This window comes from Pseudorca crassidens, chromosome 6 (assembly GCF_039906515.1).
Source record: "Pseudorca crassidens isolate mPseCra1 chromosome 6, mPseCra1.hap1, whole genome shotgun sequence".
NCBI classification, from domain to species: Eukaryota; Metazoa; Chordata; class Mammalia; order Artiodactyla; family Delphinidae; genus Pseudorca; species Pseudorca crassidens.
The window spans coordinates 15,455,770-15,471,327 of record NC_090301.1 but is presented as its reverse complement, the minus strand read 5'-3'; the positions used below and the strand labels follow the sequence as shown (position 1 = coordinate 15,471,327).

At 40.5% G+C, this 15,558-nt stretch overlaps 1 protein-coding gene and 1 pseudogene across 4 annotated transcripts in view; both read left to right on the top strand.

Annotated features, from left to right (window-relative positions):
- MOGAT1 (monoacylglycerol O-acyltransferase 1) overlaps nucleotides 1-15,558 on the top strand; it is a 36,360-nt gene that overhangs the window by 11,961 nt on the left and 8,841 nt on the right. For 3 of the 4 annotated variants that reach the window (XM_067740424.1, XM_067740427.1, XM_067740426.1), the window contains exons 2-5: nucleotides 4,913-5,091; nucleotides 5,440-5,644; nucleotides 7,848-8,022; nucleotides 8,579-8,778. In XM_067740424.1, coding sequence (XP_067596525.1) covers nucleotides 4,913-5,091; nucleotides 5,440-5,644; nucleotides 7,848-8,022; nucleotides 8,579-8,778 — 759 coding nt within the window. Of the gene's footprint in view, nucleotides 1-4,912; nucleotides 5,092-5,439; nucleotides 5,645-7,847; nucleotides 8,023-8,578; nucleotides 8,779-9,399; nucleotides 10,121-15,558 lie in introns of those variants that run through there. The other variant, XM_067740428.1, reaches the window with a different exon arrangement.
- Nucleotides 674-1,324, top strand: LOC137226158 (oligosaccharyltransferase complex subunit OSTC pseudogene; annotated as a pseudogene).

Sequence of the window (15,558 nt, the reverse complement as noted above, 5' to 3'; positions counted from 1 at the left end):
TGTGATCTATCCATACATGCGAATATTGTTCAGCCATAAAAAGGCATGAAGTACTGATACATGTTACAGCATGGCTGAATCTCAAAAACTTGATGGTAAGTGAAAGCCTACAAAAGGTTACATATTGGATCATTGCATTTATATGAAATATCTAGAATAGGTAAATCCATCAAAAAAGAATGCAGATTGGTGCTTGCCAGGGACAGGGGAAAGGGAAACAGGGAGTAACTGTTTAATGGGTACAGAGCTTTATTTCAGAATGATCCAAGTGTTTAGGACCTAGATAAAAGTGGGAGTTGCACAACAATGTCAATGTACTAAATGCAACTGGATTGTTTTTTTTAAAATGGTTAATTTATGTTATGTGAATTTCACCTCAAAAAAAAAAAATAGCGGGAGGCAGCTTCCTCAGTGATGTAGAGAAAGTAGAATCTATGGCAGTTAAGTAAAAATAGAGTATAAGTGATTGGGGGCTGACTTGTGGTTTCTTATCCAGAATGTACCCAAGTCAAGGAAGCTGAAATTTAGGGGAATTCCCTGGCGGTCCAGTGGCGAGGACTCTGCGCTTCCACCGCAGGGGGCACGGTTCCATCCCCAGTCGGGGAACTAAGATTCCCACATGCTGTGATGCAGCCAAAGAAAAAAAAAAAAAAGGAGAGCTGTTCCTGGGTGGTGCGTGGGGCTGGCGGCCGACAGCTGCCCCTGCCGCCACCAACATGGAGAGTTTGTACCGCGTCCCGTTCTTAGTGCTCGAATGTCCCAACCTGAAACTGAAGAAGCCGCCCTGGGTGCACATGCCGTCGGCCATGACGATGTATGCTCTGGTGGTGGTGTCTTACTTCCTCATCGCCGGAGGAATCATTTATGATGTTACTGTCGAACCTCCAAGTGTCGGCTCCATGACTGATGAACATGGGCATCAGAGACCAGTAGCTTTCTTGGCCTACAGAGTCAATGGACAAGATATTATGGAAGGACTCCCATCCAGCTTCTTGTTTACAATGGGAGGTTTAGGTTTCATAATCCTGGACCGATCCAGTGCACCAAACATTCCCAAGCTCAATAGATTTCTCCTTCTATTCATTGGATTCGTCTGTGTCCTATTGAGTTTTTTCATGGCTAGAGTATTCATGAGAATGAAACTGCCGGGCTATCTGATGGGTTAGAGTGCCTTTTGAGAAGAAATCGGTGGATACTGAATTTGCTCCTGTTAATGAAGTTTTCAAGGCTGTATCAGTCCTCTGATATGAAATATGGAAAAGGATGAAAAGCAGCAGAAAAGAAACATCTAGTGAAAACATAGGAAGCGTATTATATATATTATATATTATAGCTTGGACTAGAATGCGTTCTTGGTATCAAAGAGACAAGCATTTTTTCCTGCTGGCCTGTACTGACACACCAACGATGTTAAGTGGCATTTTCTTCTTTTTTTAAATTTTATTTCTTAAAGAAAATATACTTCATTTCTACAACTATAATATTGAATAAAATGATTATTTTTTACAAACCCCTTGACATTTTTTGGAGATGACATTTCTGACCTTCAGAAATTAATGTAAAATCAGGAAGTGAGATCCGATAAGCTGAGAACTCTGGACAGCCGATCAGCTTTACCTGTGGTGCTTTGCTTTTAAACAGAGTGTGTGACAGTACATCATTTCAGATATGTATGTAAGACTGTTTCCTGAACAATAAGATGTGTGAAAGGAGAAGAAAGAAATAATTTTTCTAATAAAAAAAAAAGGCAGTTGAAATTTTGGCCTTCAGTGCAACTTGGTTTGTGAATCTAAACAATTTTTTTTGAAGTATCAACATTAGTTTTGAGAGCTGCACAATGTTTTGGAGTAAATCTTTTTAACTTTCTCTTCTGTTTGACCTCCAGTTTAGGAGAATCGTGTTACCTTGGATTGCTTAGTGGGATAAAAATAGAAAATAGAGGTGATCTAGTCACCTAGTTTTTATAGTGTTTTCTGCTTTCTATCCAGTTTAGGATCAAGGGATTAAAAAACTATTTTGGTGCTGTTTATGATATGAAATAGAATCTTTATGCAAGATTATGTTATTAGAGAAAAGTTGTTAGAAGCCCAAATATTCAAAAACAAAAGAATTTGAATTAGTACTGACAACCAGTGGAATGTTGCACAGTCATTAAAAATAACACTTATGGAGAGGTTTTAATGCCAAATTTATAATACCAAGCAGCTAAGATGAGATAATCGTAAGTGATCAAATACAGAATAAAAAATATGTGTGATCAACTGTGTTAAAAAAACATAACCTGTTTGACGGAGAAAAAAAAAAAGACGGGAAAATTTAACAGTAGTTTTTGTTGGGTGACAGGAATATGAGTTACCTTGTCTGCTTCTACTTTTTGCATTCTCCAAATGTACCCTAGTAAACACAGTTATTATAAAAATGGCTCCCATTTGTCAAGCGCTTGCTCTGTGCCAGGCAGTGTAACATCTCTCTGTTCATTCCCCCAACAGTCCTTGGAGAGTGGCGCTGTTATTAGCCCAATTTCACAGGTTAAGGAATCGAGGCTTAAGAAGTAAAGGACCTCACCCCAGGTCAGGAAGCTGGTTGGTGGCACATTCCAACATAAGGAGTCCAATTTCCCATCCATGTCTTAACCACTGTACATGCAAAACACATAATGAATGTTAGAGATATGCAGTGTGTATTCACCTAGAGGAATGTGGTTGGGTGAGTGGACCGTTGAATTAGTAGCTGGGGGACTTTGTTTCTGGACCTACTCTTGACTCACTCTGTGATTGAAATTAAGTCAATTTGCTTTTGCTCTTAGTTTCTCCACCTTTATAGTAAAGAAAATAAAACCTTTCATGTGCCTGATTCTTTATGCTTATGAACCTGCTTATGTACTTGTAATAAACACATGTTTATGGTGTTATGACCATTAGCTGGGGATAGTTTGGTTTTCTAAAAAAAAAAAAAAGTGCCTGGGTTTAAGGATTAGGCAGATCCAGGTTCAAGTCCTTTAGACACTCAAACTCCCTGAGCCTCAGTTTCCACAACTGCAAAATGGGGACAGAACTCTGTACCTTGAGGGTTCCAAGGAGGAGTAAATAAGGTTGCCCATGCGAGACAGTTACTACTCAGCACCTATGCCCTCCCTCCCTTGCTCCATCATAGCTCACCTGATCCAGCTTGGGGTAGAGAATAATGAGACCTATTTATGTTTCTTGTAAATGTTTTGCACATTTTAATACAATAAAATTAATTAACAGGGGTACATTGTCAGCACACAGACCTGGGTAGAGGGAAGCAGGTAAATCAAAATAGAGTGATCTTGGTAGGAATGAGGGCAGAGGACACTCTTTTGGTCTCACTTCTAGACTTGTGGAAACTTCCAGAATGCAAGAAGACACCCCACTGAACGGTGGAGGGCACATGCTTCCTTAACCTTTCACACACTTTTAACCTTTAACCCACCCTGGAGAGAGCAAGTCAGTCCTCTGATGGGTTCAATTCAGTATGTGGGTTAAATCTGTACTGGGAAATTTATTGATTTATATATTTCTAGAAATATAAACGTGTTCTGTTTTTGCCAAAAAAAAACCCAAATCTATACCTACATCTATAACTATAAAACAATAATAGATCAAAGGTGCTCATGTCAGATACCATGATGGATTGTTTGGGGACAAAGCTCTTTTTAATAAGGTTGAGAATGGATAGCAGCTTGGGAGACCAAAGTTAGTTCTAGATTAGAGACTGTAGCACATAATAAAGAAGAAAGAGGTAATGGCACTCCTTAAACCAACAGTAATAGCTGGCATTTATTGAGCACCTACTCTGTGCCAGGCTTTAAGTCTTTTTTTTTTTTTTTTTTTTTTTGCGATACGCGGGCCTCTCACTGTTGCGGTCTCTCCCGTTGCAGAGCACAGGCTCCGGACGCGCAGGCTCAGCGGCCATGGCTCACGGGCCCAGCCGCTCTGCGGCATGTGGGATCTTCCCGGACCGCGGCACGAACCCGTGTCCCCTGCATCGGCAAGCGGACTCTCAACCACTGCGCCACCGGGGAAGCCGCAGGCTTAAAGTCTTTGTGCTCCTCCCCATTGATATATTTTTCTTCTCATAAATATTTTTTAGTATAACCATAGCACAGACATAAAAAGAAAATGTCTAGCTTAGCTTAATGTATTACTTTAAGGCAAATATTCTTGTCCCTACTGCCCAGGTCAAGTTTTATCAATGCCTGCTTCATCTGTTTGAAGCTACAGCATTAGGTGCACAAACAAATAGGATTGCTCTGTTGTTATGAAATGTCAAGAGAAGTGGCAGGTGAGCTAAGGCGTAGAGTCCCTCCTGTGCCATATCTATCTCTGGCAATAGACTTCTGGGAAATGACGTTTGTCATTGGAATGTGCCCTCTTCATGGGCACATGCGTAATAGCTGCTCAATCAAGGTGAACACTTGTAGGAATTCCTCTGCATTCCTTCTGTCAGCGACAGTTCCTCCATGTATCACGTCGGGGAGATGGTGTAGGGCCATGGGCTTTGAGAATGGACCTTGAATTTAGACAGGTCAGCCACTTCCCCGTGTAGTTTGGGCAATTCACTTAACCTCCCTAAGCTGCTATCTTCCCTCTTATAAAAAGAATGTTAGGCGTGCTAGGGCTGCTTCATTGATGCTGTGGCTATATGAGGATTAAATTTAAAAATATTTTGGTGGAATCCACAATACAGTACTTGGTATATACTAAACATCCAAGAAATGTTAGGTCATACTGTACCATTGCTGTCTAGTTACATCACCTCACTTGAACCAAGGTTCAGTTGAACACACTTTGTATATATTAGATCCCCCCTACCTTGGGCCAATGATTGTACAGTACAGTGAGTAGATGCTAACTGACCCTGATTCCTGAGGTCTTCCCCTTTCTTACAGCACAGGTGTGCCTTGGAGTCATTGTGTTCCTGATCATATACAACTACTGGTTCCTCTACATCCCTTATTTGACATGGCTTTACTTTGACTGGCAAACCCCAGAGCAAGGAGGCAGGAGATCTGACTGGGTCAGAAGCTGGACCATTTGGAGGTACTTTAAGGACTATTTTCCAATTCATGTGAGTAGAATTGTTTTATATGGTATGGTTTTAAGCTGGGAAAAAAATTCAAATGTGTTATTACATATTTTTCAAGTTTTCCCTTTTTAGAGGGAGAGCCTGCCATTCAGCCCAAGTTACTAAATGGAGTCTAACCTAAATTGACAAAAGTTAGAAGGCTGTGTGTGAGGGGCTCTGGGTTCAGGAAACAGTTTAAAAATTTGGAAACAGCTCTACCCCAGGAAATGAAAATGAGTCGTGTTCTTCATTTCCTCTTGAACACAGAACTAATTCTGAGTCCTTCTGTTTCTTATTGGAAACTAATCAGGGAAAATTTTATTTTTTTCTGTCCATATAAATGCACTATAGCTCATCAAAACTCGGGATTTGAATCCAAGTCACAACTACATATTCGGGTTTCACCCCCATGGAGTGCTTGTTGCTGGAGCCTTTGGAAACTTTTGTACAAATTATTCAAACTTCAAGGAGCTGTTTCCTGGCCTCACTGCGTATCTTCACGTGCTTCCATTTTGGTTCCGGTGTCCGCTCTTCCGAGAATATCTGATGAGTAGTGGTAAGTGAAGGCAGATCACTGTTTCTCTAGGGTTCTGGGTGGGCAGGACCACATAGAATGTCCCCTCCCAAACCAGCTGGGTTTACAATTTCTTAGAGTAAAACTCTAAGGAGATGGATTTGGGAGAACTCAGCACACATAAGTGGGGTTTGAATCCATGTGCCACATGTACAGATAAGGTTAAAGACAACAGGGACAGAAAAGGAGCCTGTCTTAGTTCAGCTGCTGTAAGAGAATACCATAGACTGGGTAGCTTGAACAATAGAAATTTATTTCTCACAGTCTGAAGGCTGGGAAGATCTGGTGTCTGGTGATGGCCCACTTGCTGGCTTGCAGATGGCCATCTTCTCATTGTATCTTCACATGGTAGAAAGAGAGAACATGCTAGCTCTGTCCCTTTTCCTATAAGAACATTCACCCCGTTCCTGGGGGCTCCACTCTCATGACCTAATTACCTCCCAAAGGCCCCACCTCCTAATACCATCCTATTGGGGGTTAGGTTTCAACATATGAATTTTGGAGGAACGTAAACATTTAGTCCCTAACAGCCCTGAGAAATAGCAGCATTTAAGCATGGCCTGAAGAAGGGAAGCCTCAGGAGGAAACTGAGAAGTGTCCAGAGGCAAGTGAGGACTGCCAGGTGTCTGGAAATCCATGAGGCCCTCTTTCCAGTGGAAGCAATGCCTCCAGCTCTGCACGCAGAGCAGAATGGCCGTGGCTTTGAACTCAGTGAAAGGTCACACCTATTTGGGCTCAGGTTCTCTACCCTCTAACCTACCCCCCTCTGCCTCTTCTCTTCAGAGAGTCGCTGATCATTCAGAATCCTGTCCTAATTTTATTCTCCCCCAGTAATAGGAACCCACAGTAAAATGAGCATGTAATTTCCTTCAAGAGACGAAGGGCCGTGTCCTGATAAAACTAACACATTCTTTTTTTTTTTTTTGACATACAGGATAGCCCATTCTCAAGGCTCTGACCTTTATTTATTTATTTAATAAAATATTTATTTATTTTTGGCTGCATTGGGTCTTCGTTGCTGTGCACGGGCTTCCTATAGCTGCGGCGAGCGCGGGCTACTCTTCGTTGCGGTGCGCGGGCTTCTCATTGCGGTGGCTTCTCTAGTATGGAGCACGGGCTCTAGGTGCGCGGGCTTCAGTAGTTGTGGCACGCAGGCTCAGTAGTTGTGGCGCTTGGGCTCTAAAGCACAGGCTCAGTAGTTGTGGCACACAGGCTTAGTTGCTCCATGGCATGTGGGATCTTCCTGGACCAGGGCTCGAACCTGTGTTCCCTGCATTGGCAGGCGGATTCTTAACCACTGCGCCACCAGGGAAGCCCCACATTCTTTTATGACTAAAAAAAAGAAAACGGATAAAATCAAGAATGGAAGGAAACAATAAGACATTAAAAAGTGGTTGTCTCTGAAATATGGGTCACAAGTTGTTTGTGTTTTCATTGTTACTGTTTTCCTCCAAGAGTTCATAGTGTTTTCCTCCAAGAGTACGTAGTCCATTTAAAATCTGAAAAGGAGTCTTTAAAGTTATGTTTACATGGGAAAGGCTGATATAAAGGCTGAACAATTATGTAACTTTCGTCTTAAATAAACAGTTTACCAAAGTCAAACTAGACATTTGGGAATCACGCACAGATTTAGCAATTGATGTAGGTTATTTGTCAGATGTCTGAATTTTTGAACCCATTTACATTATGCATCCATGTCTGAGAAATAAGAATCCATAAAGAATACCTGAAAACAGACCATTGTGTGTTCAAAAGATCCAGGCCAACCTCTTGGAGGTTATGCTGTTTGGTTCTGAGCAAGGATCTGCCAGGATAACGATCAAGATTACCGCATACAGCTGTGCAGGGTTGTGCACTGAACAACTCCAGGGGGCACCTTTTACTTATAATGCAATATGAATGGAATCTGTAGAAATGAGCAGTACACAACCTACCTGAACAAGTGATAGACCTAGTAATAAGCAAGTGACATTTTAAAGACCTAACCCTGTCCCCTGCCAGAATGTTAGATCTTATTAATGGAATCTATTACCAAAGAGTCAGCTATGAAAAAATTATAAACCTGCAAACTGCTCCAAATGTAAGCAGTCTAGGAAAGTCTGTGACGTATTTGCTGGTGCCGTAGACTATTATGATAAGAGTGTAAAAGGGTAGTTAGTTAACACCTTTTGTTTTATTCACTAAGGGCCAGTCTCAGTTTCCAGGAGAAGCGTGTCTCACGTGCTGAGCAAGGAAGGAGGTGGAAACATCTCAGTCATTGTGCTTGGGGGTGCAGAGGAATCACTGGATGCCCATCCTGGAAAGTTCACTCTGTTCATCCGCCAGCGGAAGGGATTTGTGAAAATTGCTTTGACCCATGGGTAAGTGGCTTTTCATTTCAGGCAACTGGGTCAGGGTAGTTAACACATTATTAAATGAACACAAAGAAGTGAAGTAATTTTTCTGGCCCTTAAAGACGGAGCTCCTAATCGGCTTCCCAATGAAAGCAGGTGTGGATGTTTATGGGGAATGAAATACAACCTTCCCACTAAGGTAATTCAATGTCATGGCATCCAGCAATTCAACTTGTCTGTAAGAGGAAAACCAAAAAACACAAAATTTTATAGGCACAGTATAAATTCCCAGCCAAATGAACAAATGAACCATGGCCAAAACCACAGATGACAAAGAAGCTTCCTGGAACCTTGATTTTCTATAGAATAAAATTCCACAAACCACTAAGGCTGCTGAGGTACCTCCCCAAAGGACCTCAGGTATAAGTCAGTTTCAATGTGTGGAACATGAACTTAGCGCTATAGGGAGGCTTGGGAACGTTAAAGGATTGTTAGGACTCTGTTGTAAAAGTCAGCTGGGCTAAATGAAATATTTAAATCCTTTTCATTGAAAATGCTTATTCTTCCTCCTTGTTATTTGCAGTGCTTATTTGGTGCCAGTTTTTTCTTTTGGTGAAAATGAACTGTTTAAACAAGTTAGCAACCCTGAAGGCTCATGGCTTCGAGCTGTGCAGGAGAAACTACAGAAGATCATGGGATTTGCTTTGCCACTGTTCCACGCCAGAGGAGTTTTTCAATACAATTTTGGCCTAATGCCCTATAGGAAGCCCATCCACACTGTTGGTATGTACATCAAAGACTGAGTAAAAAGGATTACCTTGCTCTGAGCTATGTTTATTGTTACTGAGATAGCTTTGAGTAAGACCTTCCTAAAATAATAATCCTATAGGTGTTATTTGAGCTTCAGTTACAGTCTGCCTTTTATTTACGAAATGACTATGTTTTCCATTTGAATGGGAATCAATTATTTTAAAAATATTGCTGTTGAACTACAAATAGAATTCAATTTTAGAAATAGAATTTCTAATACTCTAGGATGAATCTATTTCTCTGTACTAGCAGATTACAACATAGCAGTTCTTTGAACATGTTACATCAGAGTCTATTAATATGTGGACATTTCTGTGTAATAGATGTCTTCGTCATGTTCAGTTCACATAGGCATCAGTTCATACGGCAAAAGCATTTTTTCCCCAACTAGATACATGTATCCTAATATAGACTGATTTTATCTTTAAAAATGGCACGTGTGGGAGGATTAAAATGGGGGAGGATGATGACGACGACATTAACCCCAAACACCTCATTTATCCCTCCCCCCGTCCTTTGCCCTTTGGTAACCATAAGTCTGTGGTCTATTTCTGTTTTGTAAATAAGTTCATTTGTATCTTTTTTTTTTTTTAGATTCCACATATAAGCGATATCGTATGGTATTTGTCTGTCTCTGTCGGGCTCACCTCACTTAGTATGATCATCTCTAGGTCCTTCCGTGTTTATAGCTCTGGTTTTTACTTAATGCCTGTCAAGCATGCATCTCCTTTTTTTTTTTTTTTTGCGGTACGCGGGCCTCTCGCTGTTGTGGCCTCTCCCGTTGCGGAGCACAGGCTCCGGACGCGCAGGCTCAGCGGCCACGGCTCACGGGCCCAGCCTCCTCCCGGACCGGGGCACGAACCCGCGTGCCCTGCATCGGCAGGTGGACTCTCAACCACTGCGCCACCAGGGAAGCGCAAGCATGCATCTCTTAAAGACTCAGAACAAAAGAAAATTGCTTCAGTGCATCCTTCCACTTACCCCCCGAACGATTACATCAGAAACACCAATTCTAGTCTCTAGCATCCTCAGAATCCTGCTATTATGTGAAGCCTTTTAAAAACCAAGCTAAGGATATGCATGTTGCATAAAGACTCAGCTGCATGCTCTTATGGTGATCAGGTGGGAGCCAGATGGCTGAGAGCAGCCTGGTTTGTGTGAACCAGACCCTCAGACAATGTGTATTTAAAGACTTTTATTTACTTGGAGAAACACAAGTTAGGGCTAAGTTATTTACAGTTCCATAAACAAAAGCAAAAGTTATGTATCATTCACATGCGCCAGAGAATAAAACACAATATGATATTGAAACCATGATCTAAGTTGCTATGCTCATTTCTGTTTTAAATCAGTGCACTTCAAACCCAGAGCTGTTTCTCTGCTGACTCCCTGACACACCCCAAGCAGAATTCAGGCAGCGTCCAGAGTGGCAAGTTGTTTTGGGGTCCTTCTGCTCCCCCTTCTACTTAATTAAGAGTTTGTTAACTCCACCTTGCATCACAAGAACTCACTAAATATTAGTTGAATTCACCCTAAATCATTACTGCATCTATAATCCTCTCACTCCCAGGTGTCCAGAGATGCTCTGATTCTCCATCCTGTAAATAGTTTTCCCCCATGTCTCTCAGACCCCACTTCATCAGCAACTTCAACCAGAGCATTCATTTTTTAAAAATAGATTTATTTATTTTATTTATTTATTTTTGGCTGCGTTGGGTCTTTGTTGCTGTGCCCGGGCTTTCTCTAGTTTAGGCGAGTGGGGGCCCCTCTTCATTGCAGTGTGCGGGCTTCTCACTGCGGTGGCTTCTCATGTTGCAGAGCGTGGGCTCTAGAGCGCGGGCTTCAGTAGTTGTGGCGCACGGGCTTAGTTGCTCCGCGGCATGTGGGATCTTCCCGGACCAGGGCTCGAACCCGTGTCCCCTGCATTGGCAGGCGGATTCTTAACCACTGCGCCACCAGGGAAGTCCCCAGAGCATTCATTGTAGTGTGAGCAAGATTCACTAAGATTCCCTAGGACTGTAATGGTTTTGTCTGTTAATGTCCTGTTAGTTAAAATCCCTTTAAAAATGTGCTCTGGCTAATTCTAAGATGCCATCATCAGTCTCTGCATATTTCTTACACCAGACTTTGCTAAACCATCAGGTTTCTCTGCATCTTCCATCAAGACCTTCTTTCCTCTTTCCTGAGGGTCATTCTCAATGGACATAATTTATAAAGAAGCTACCATACATTTTCTTTATGTGTCACAAATAGTATGTCATTTATATATTTTCTCCGGGTTATTATCAGTTTATCCGAGTACAATAAAGTGCTCACATAGATTATGTTTTATTACATAATAATGGAGAGAAACTGATTTCAATGTCACATCCATCATGACAACTGGGAGAGAAAAAGGAAATGAGTTTAGACATTAAGAACAGTGTGTACAGGGTCCAGTTCCTTGCAAGAATGTTGCAAGGAACTAACTAAAGACTAATTCGTTGATTCACAAATGTGTCTTGAGCTCCTACCCTGTGGGCACTGAGAACATAGCAGAGAACAAATAAGGCAAAATCCTTGCCCTCCTGGAGGTCTGTGATGCAGAAACAAACAAACAAAAGCAACATTCTTGCAAGGAACTGTGACCCTTTACACACTGTTCTTAAAGTCTAGTCTTTAGTTAGGCCTGTCTGATTATAATTCTTAAGTTTTCAGAAATAGAACAAGTACATATTAAAATTTTTTAAGATGAATTTACTATTAAGTTCGAGTCGTAGAGCCAGTACAGGTGGTATGACAGAAAGTTGTTTGGGTAAGAAAGTAAAATACAAGGGAAACTTGCTGTTTAAAGGAGGAAATTTCATGTGTCCTAGTATGTGTTGGATTTAAGTTTTAAAATGTCATGTTGAAAAATTTCAAATGTTCAGAAAAGTCTCACGAGTAGTAAAACGAACTCCTGTGTGCCTTTCTCCTAGACTCACCGGTTAACATTTTTGCTACGGTTTTTCTCTCTCTCTCTAATGGTATCATAAATACACCTTTTACTGTTGTTATTGCTGAACTGTTTAAGTGCAAACAACATGACCATTTGTTCCTAATTACTTTTATGTCTATCTCTTAAGAACAAGATTATTCTCTTTTATAATGTCAGTACAATTCAGGAAATTGAACATCGATTAAATGCTATTAACTAGTGTACATGCCATACCCAGATTTCATCAGTTGCCACAATAACATTCTTTTTAGCTATGTGTTTTGGTGGGGGGCAGTTTTTTTTCCCATAGCAGGATCATACATTGCATTTAATTTTCACTTTCTTTAGCCTACTTTAAGCTGGATTAGGTTTTCAACTTCGTCTTTATAGCATGAGCAGTTTTAAGGCAGATAGCATGATCGAATCAATGATGTCTACAACTTACTCTCAAATGGTTCTACAAAAATAAAAATAATAATACGTGTGTATATCCGTATACATATTGTGTGTGTGTGCACAAAATGTTTAAAACTGGTGAGTCTAGAGGAAGAGCATGCAAGTGCTCATTGTGTTATTTTTTTCTATAGGTTTGAATTTTTTTTTTTTTTGATAAAAAAGTTAGGGAAGGGAATGTACCTTATTTAAATAAAACTGGTTTGGAACCACTTGAGGACAAAAGTAGTCCATTTTGTTTCAAGTCATTATTCTATCCTAATGGGAAAAAAAGCAGGCTAATGGATTTTCTGAAATAGAAAGGAAGGAAGGGGATCCTAATTTAAATTTTAATTGTAAAGTAGGGATTAAAGGAGGTAATAATAAAGGAATTAGTATGGTGCCCAGTACAATGTATTAAGTGCTCAGTAAATGTTCATGAGTGTGTGTGTGTGCATATGTATACACACTTATATACACACATACTTACATTGGGCGTCTTCTGAGACTCCATCATAAGCCAGAGGTTTACTTGAACCCAGGTTTTGACTCTTCCCAAATCCCACTCCGCCCAGCTCTGTGCCTGGTCTGTCTCTTGTGTATGGCTATGTAGCATCTAAAGAAAGAGCAATTCCTATGTGAGACCATTAGAGAGAGAAAACTGCAAAATGTTCACAATTACAGAGAAATAGAAAAAAGGCTCCTTATTGAGAAATACCAACTCTTTGCCTCAATGAGAAGAAAATAACTCCCATCTCCAAGCTCTTCTCCAGCTGCAAATACAATAGCTCGTGAAGCTGCTTATTCTCCATCTAGGTAAATACAGCGCAGCATCACAGGAGTTAGAGCAAGCCTGCTGTGTAAGGCAATAAAGACATAACTAATCCTGAATTGTTGGATGGAATTGAAAAGGGAACAAAGGAGCATGCCAGCTATAAAAAGCACTGAAACATAAACAAGAGCTAAGATTCCTGACTCTGCCACAAGTAGATGTTAGCTGATTTTTCCAGGGCAAGGAGTTCTACCTCCAGAGCAATCTAATGCAGCTGGTTTTTCCTTTGTGTTATAAAAAGGGAGTCAGGCAGCAGTCTCTAACTAACCCAGTCTTATGTGGAAGACAGCTTTCTTCTCCTTGATAGTAAAAATCTCCTTTTTGTGGAGAGAGGGAACTCTGGTCTTCTAGGGCTCCGGGGACCCTTCTCAGATTTGCAAGTTTTTGTTTTGTTACCTCTGTCTGTATCCCTAAAAAGTAATTGAGAAAGGTTCTTGCTCTCTAATCCAATTTTGGGTTAGTTTAGTAACGAGAGGCAGAAGTGCTGGGTTTAAATCTTCATTTCCTTTGGTTTTTGTTTGTTTTTGTGTATGTGTATGTATAGTTTAGAAACTTTCAGCATCTCAGTTTCTTTGTGTGTAAATAAGAGAAAGACAAGTATGACTGTGTTTGTCTCACAGTTTAAAGGGAAAAATCTAATGATGCTAAATTCAATTTAGAGGAGCGTGTTTGAGCCCTCTGGAAGAACTATCTGAAATATAATAAAACTCTTAATAGGAAAAGAACAGGATTGGAATTAACTGTAGGATATCTCAGGAAATAAGACTCAATAATTCAGAATTCACAAGGCCTAATTGAAGTAAGCTGGGAACAGCACTCTTCATCTTCTTGGACCACTGTATCTCTTTATAAATCCCCCTTCCCACCCAGAATAGTTGCACTTAACCTCTCTCCTTGGGATAATTTCACTAAGAAAACAGAAGCTATTTCTGTAACACCACAGATTTGCTAGTAGATTTGCAGGTAGATTTCTCAATGAGCACGTAAATTTCTCAGTTTCTTTCCTCAGACAACAACAAACATCGGAGCTGGATGGAAGCTTCAAGGTTGCCTACTCTTTTATTCCATACATGTGAAAATTAAGGCCAGAGAAGAAGTTACTTACTAGCTCCGTGTACCTGCTGGTGAGCTAGCACTGGATCTGGTCTAGCCTGGTGCTTCCTGTGCAACACCAACCCCCAATTCCACCCCATCATTTCAGCCTCTCCTAGTCTGTATCTCAACCACAAATGACATGAGAGTTCCCTGGCCATTCTGTGGTTAGAACTCAGTGCTTTCACTGCCTTGGGCCTGGGTTCAATCCCTGGTCAGGGAACTGAGATCCTGCAAGCTGTGTGGCAACAACAAAAAAAAGTCAACCACACTGACAGCGAGATAGTTATGTTAAATTACAAAGGACTGATGTCTACTATGTATGTTTGACATCCAAGCTTTCAAGGAAAACTGCATAGGAGCTTCTTGAGGCTATATATGGTTAAAAACGTAGCAATTTGAGAATACTAATGTTGTGATAAGGAGGTTATATATCTATACATAGGATATATAGATTATGTGTAACATTGTATATAAATATAGATAGATATAGATAGATATCTTCTTAATATATAATATATTATAATATATGTGTGTGTGTTTGTGTGTATACATTCCCTTCTCTGTGCTCCCTTACCTCCCATACTATTGTCACACTTCCTTCTACTGTTATTTATCACTTCCTTCTTTCTCTGGTACCTTCTTAACTAATCACCTTTTGTTACTAACATGGATCGAACCTTGGATGTAGCGTGGGGAGACTCCGGGTGGGCAAAGGAGGCCCTGCGAGTGCCATTCTGTTACCTACAGCCCCATTTGACCTCATGCCCAAGCTAATCAAATGCAGTCAGCAGTTTGCCGTTCATTGAACATCCTGTACCTTTTCAACTCCTGGCGTCGGTAGCAGCATCAGGCCAGCAGAGGTCGCTATGAGTAGCAGAGAGGACTGAGGGCAGCAGGAGGTGGGGCCATGTATATCTAGTGTCTCAAAATCTGACACAAGTGAGATAAAAGTTATTTATTATATAAATGCCTTAAAATACATGTAGAAATTGCTAGGTTTTAAAAAATTAATTAGTTCATTTTTAATTATACAGATAACACCAATGCCTTCTCATTGTAGAAAATTCATACAATACAGATAAAATGTAAATTCCCCCAGCTCTTCCTCCCTCCCTCCAGGTAAGGGCTATCAGTGTAGATTTGCTTAGTGCACTAAAAGCTTATAATGCACCTAATAGAGACATTTTTAATAAGTAGGATCATACTATGTTATTTTACAACTTTTCCCCACCTACAACATTTTAGACATCTCATTTTTTAAATTGAGATATAATTGCATATAACAGTTAGCTTCAAGTGTTGATTTGATATTTGTATATATTGTAAAATGATCACCACAATAAGTCACCATACACAGTTACAAAAATATCATTTAGTTTTTAAAAGAATTGCTGCCTAGGATTCCACTGAATGAATGGTCTGTGGTTTATTTAATGTG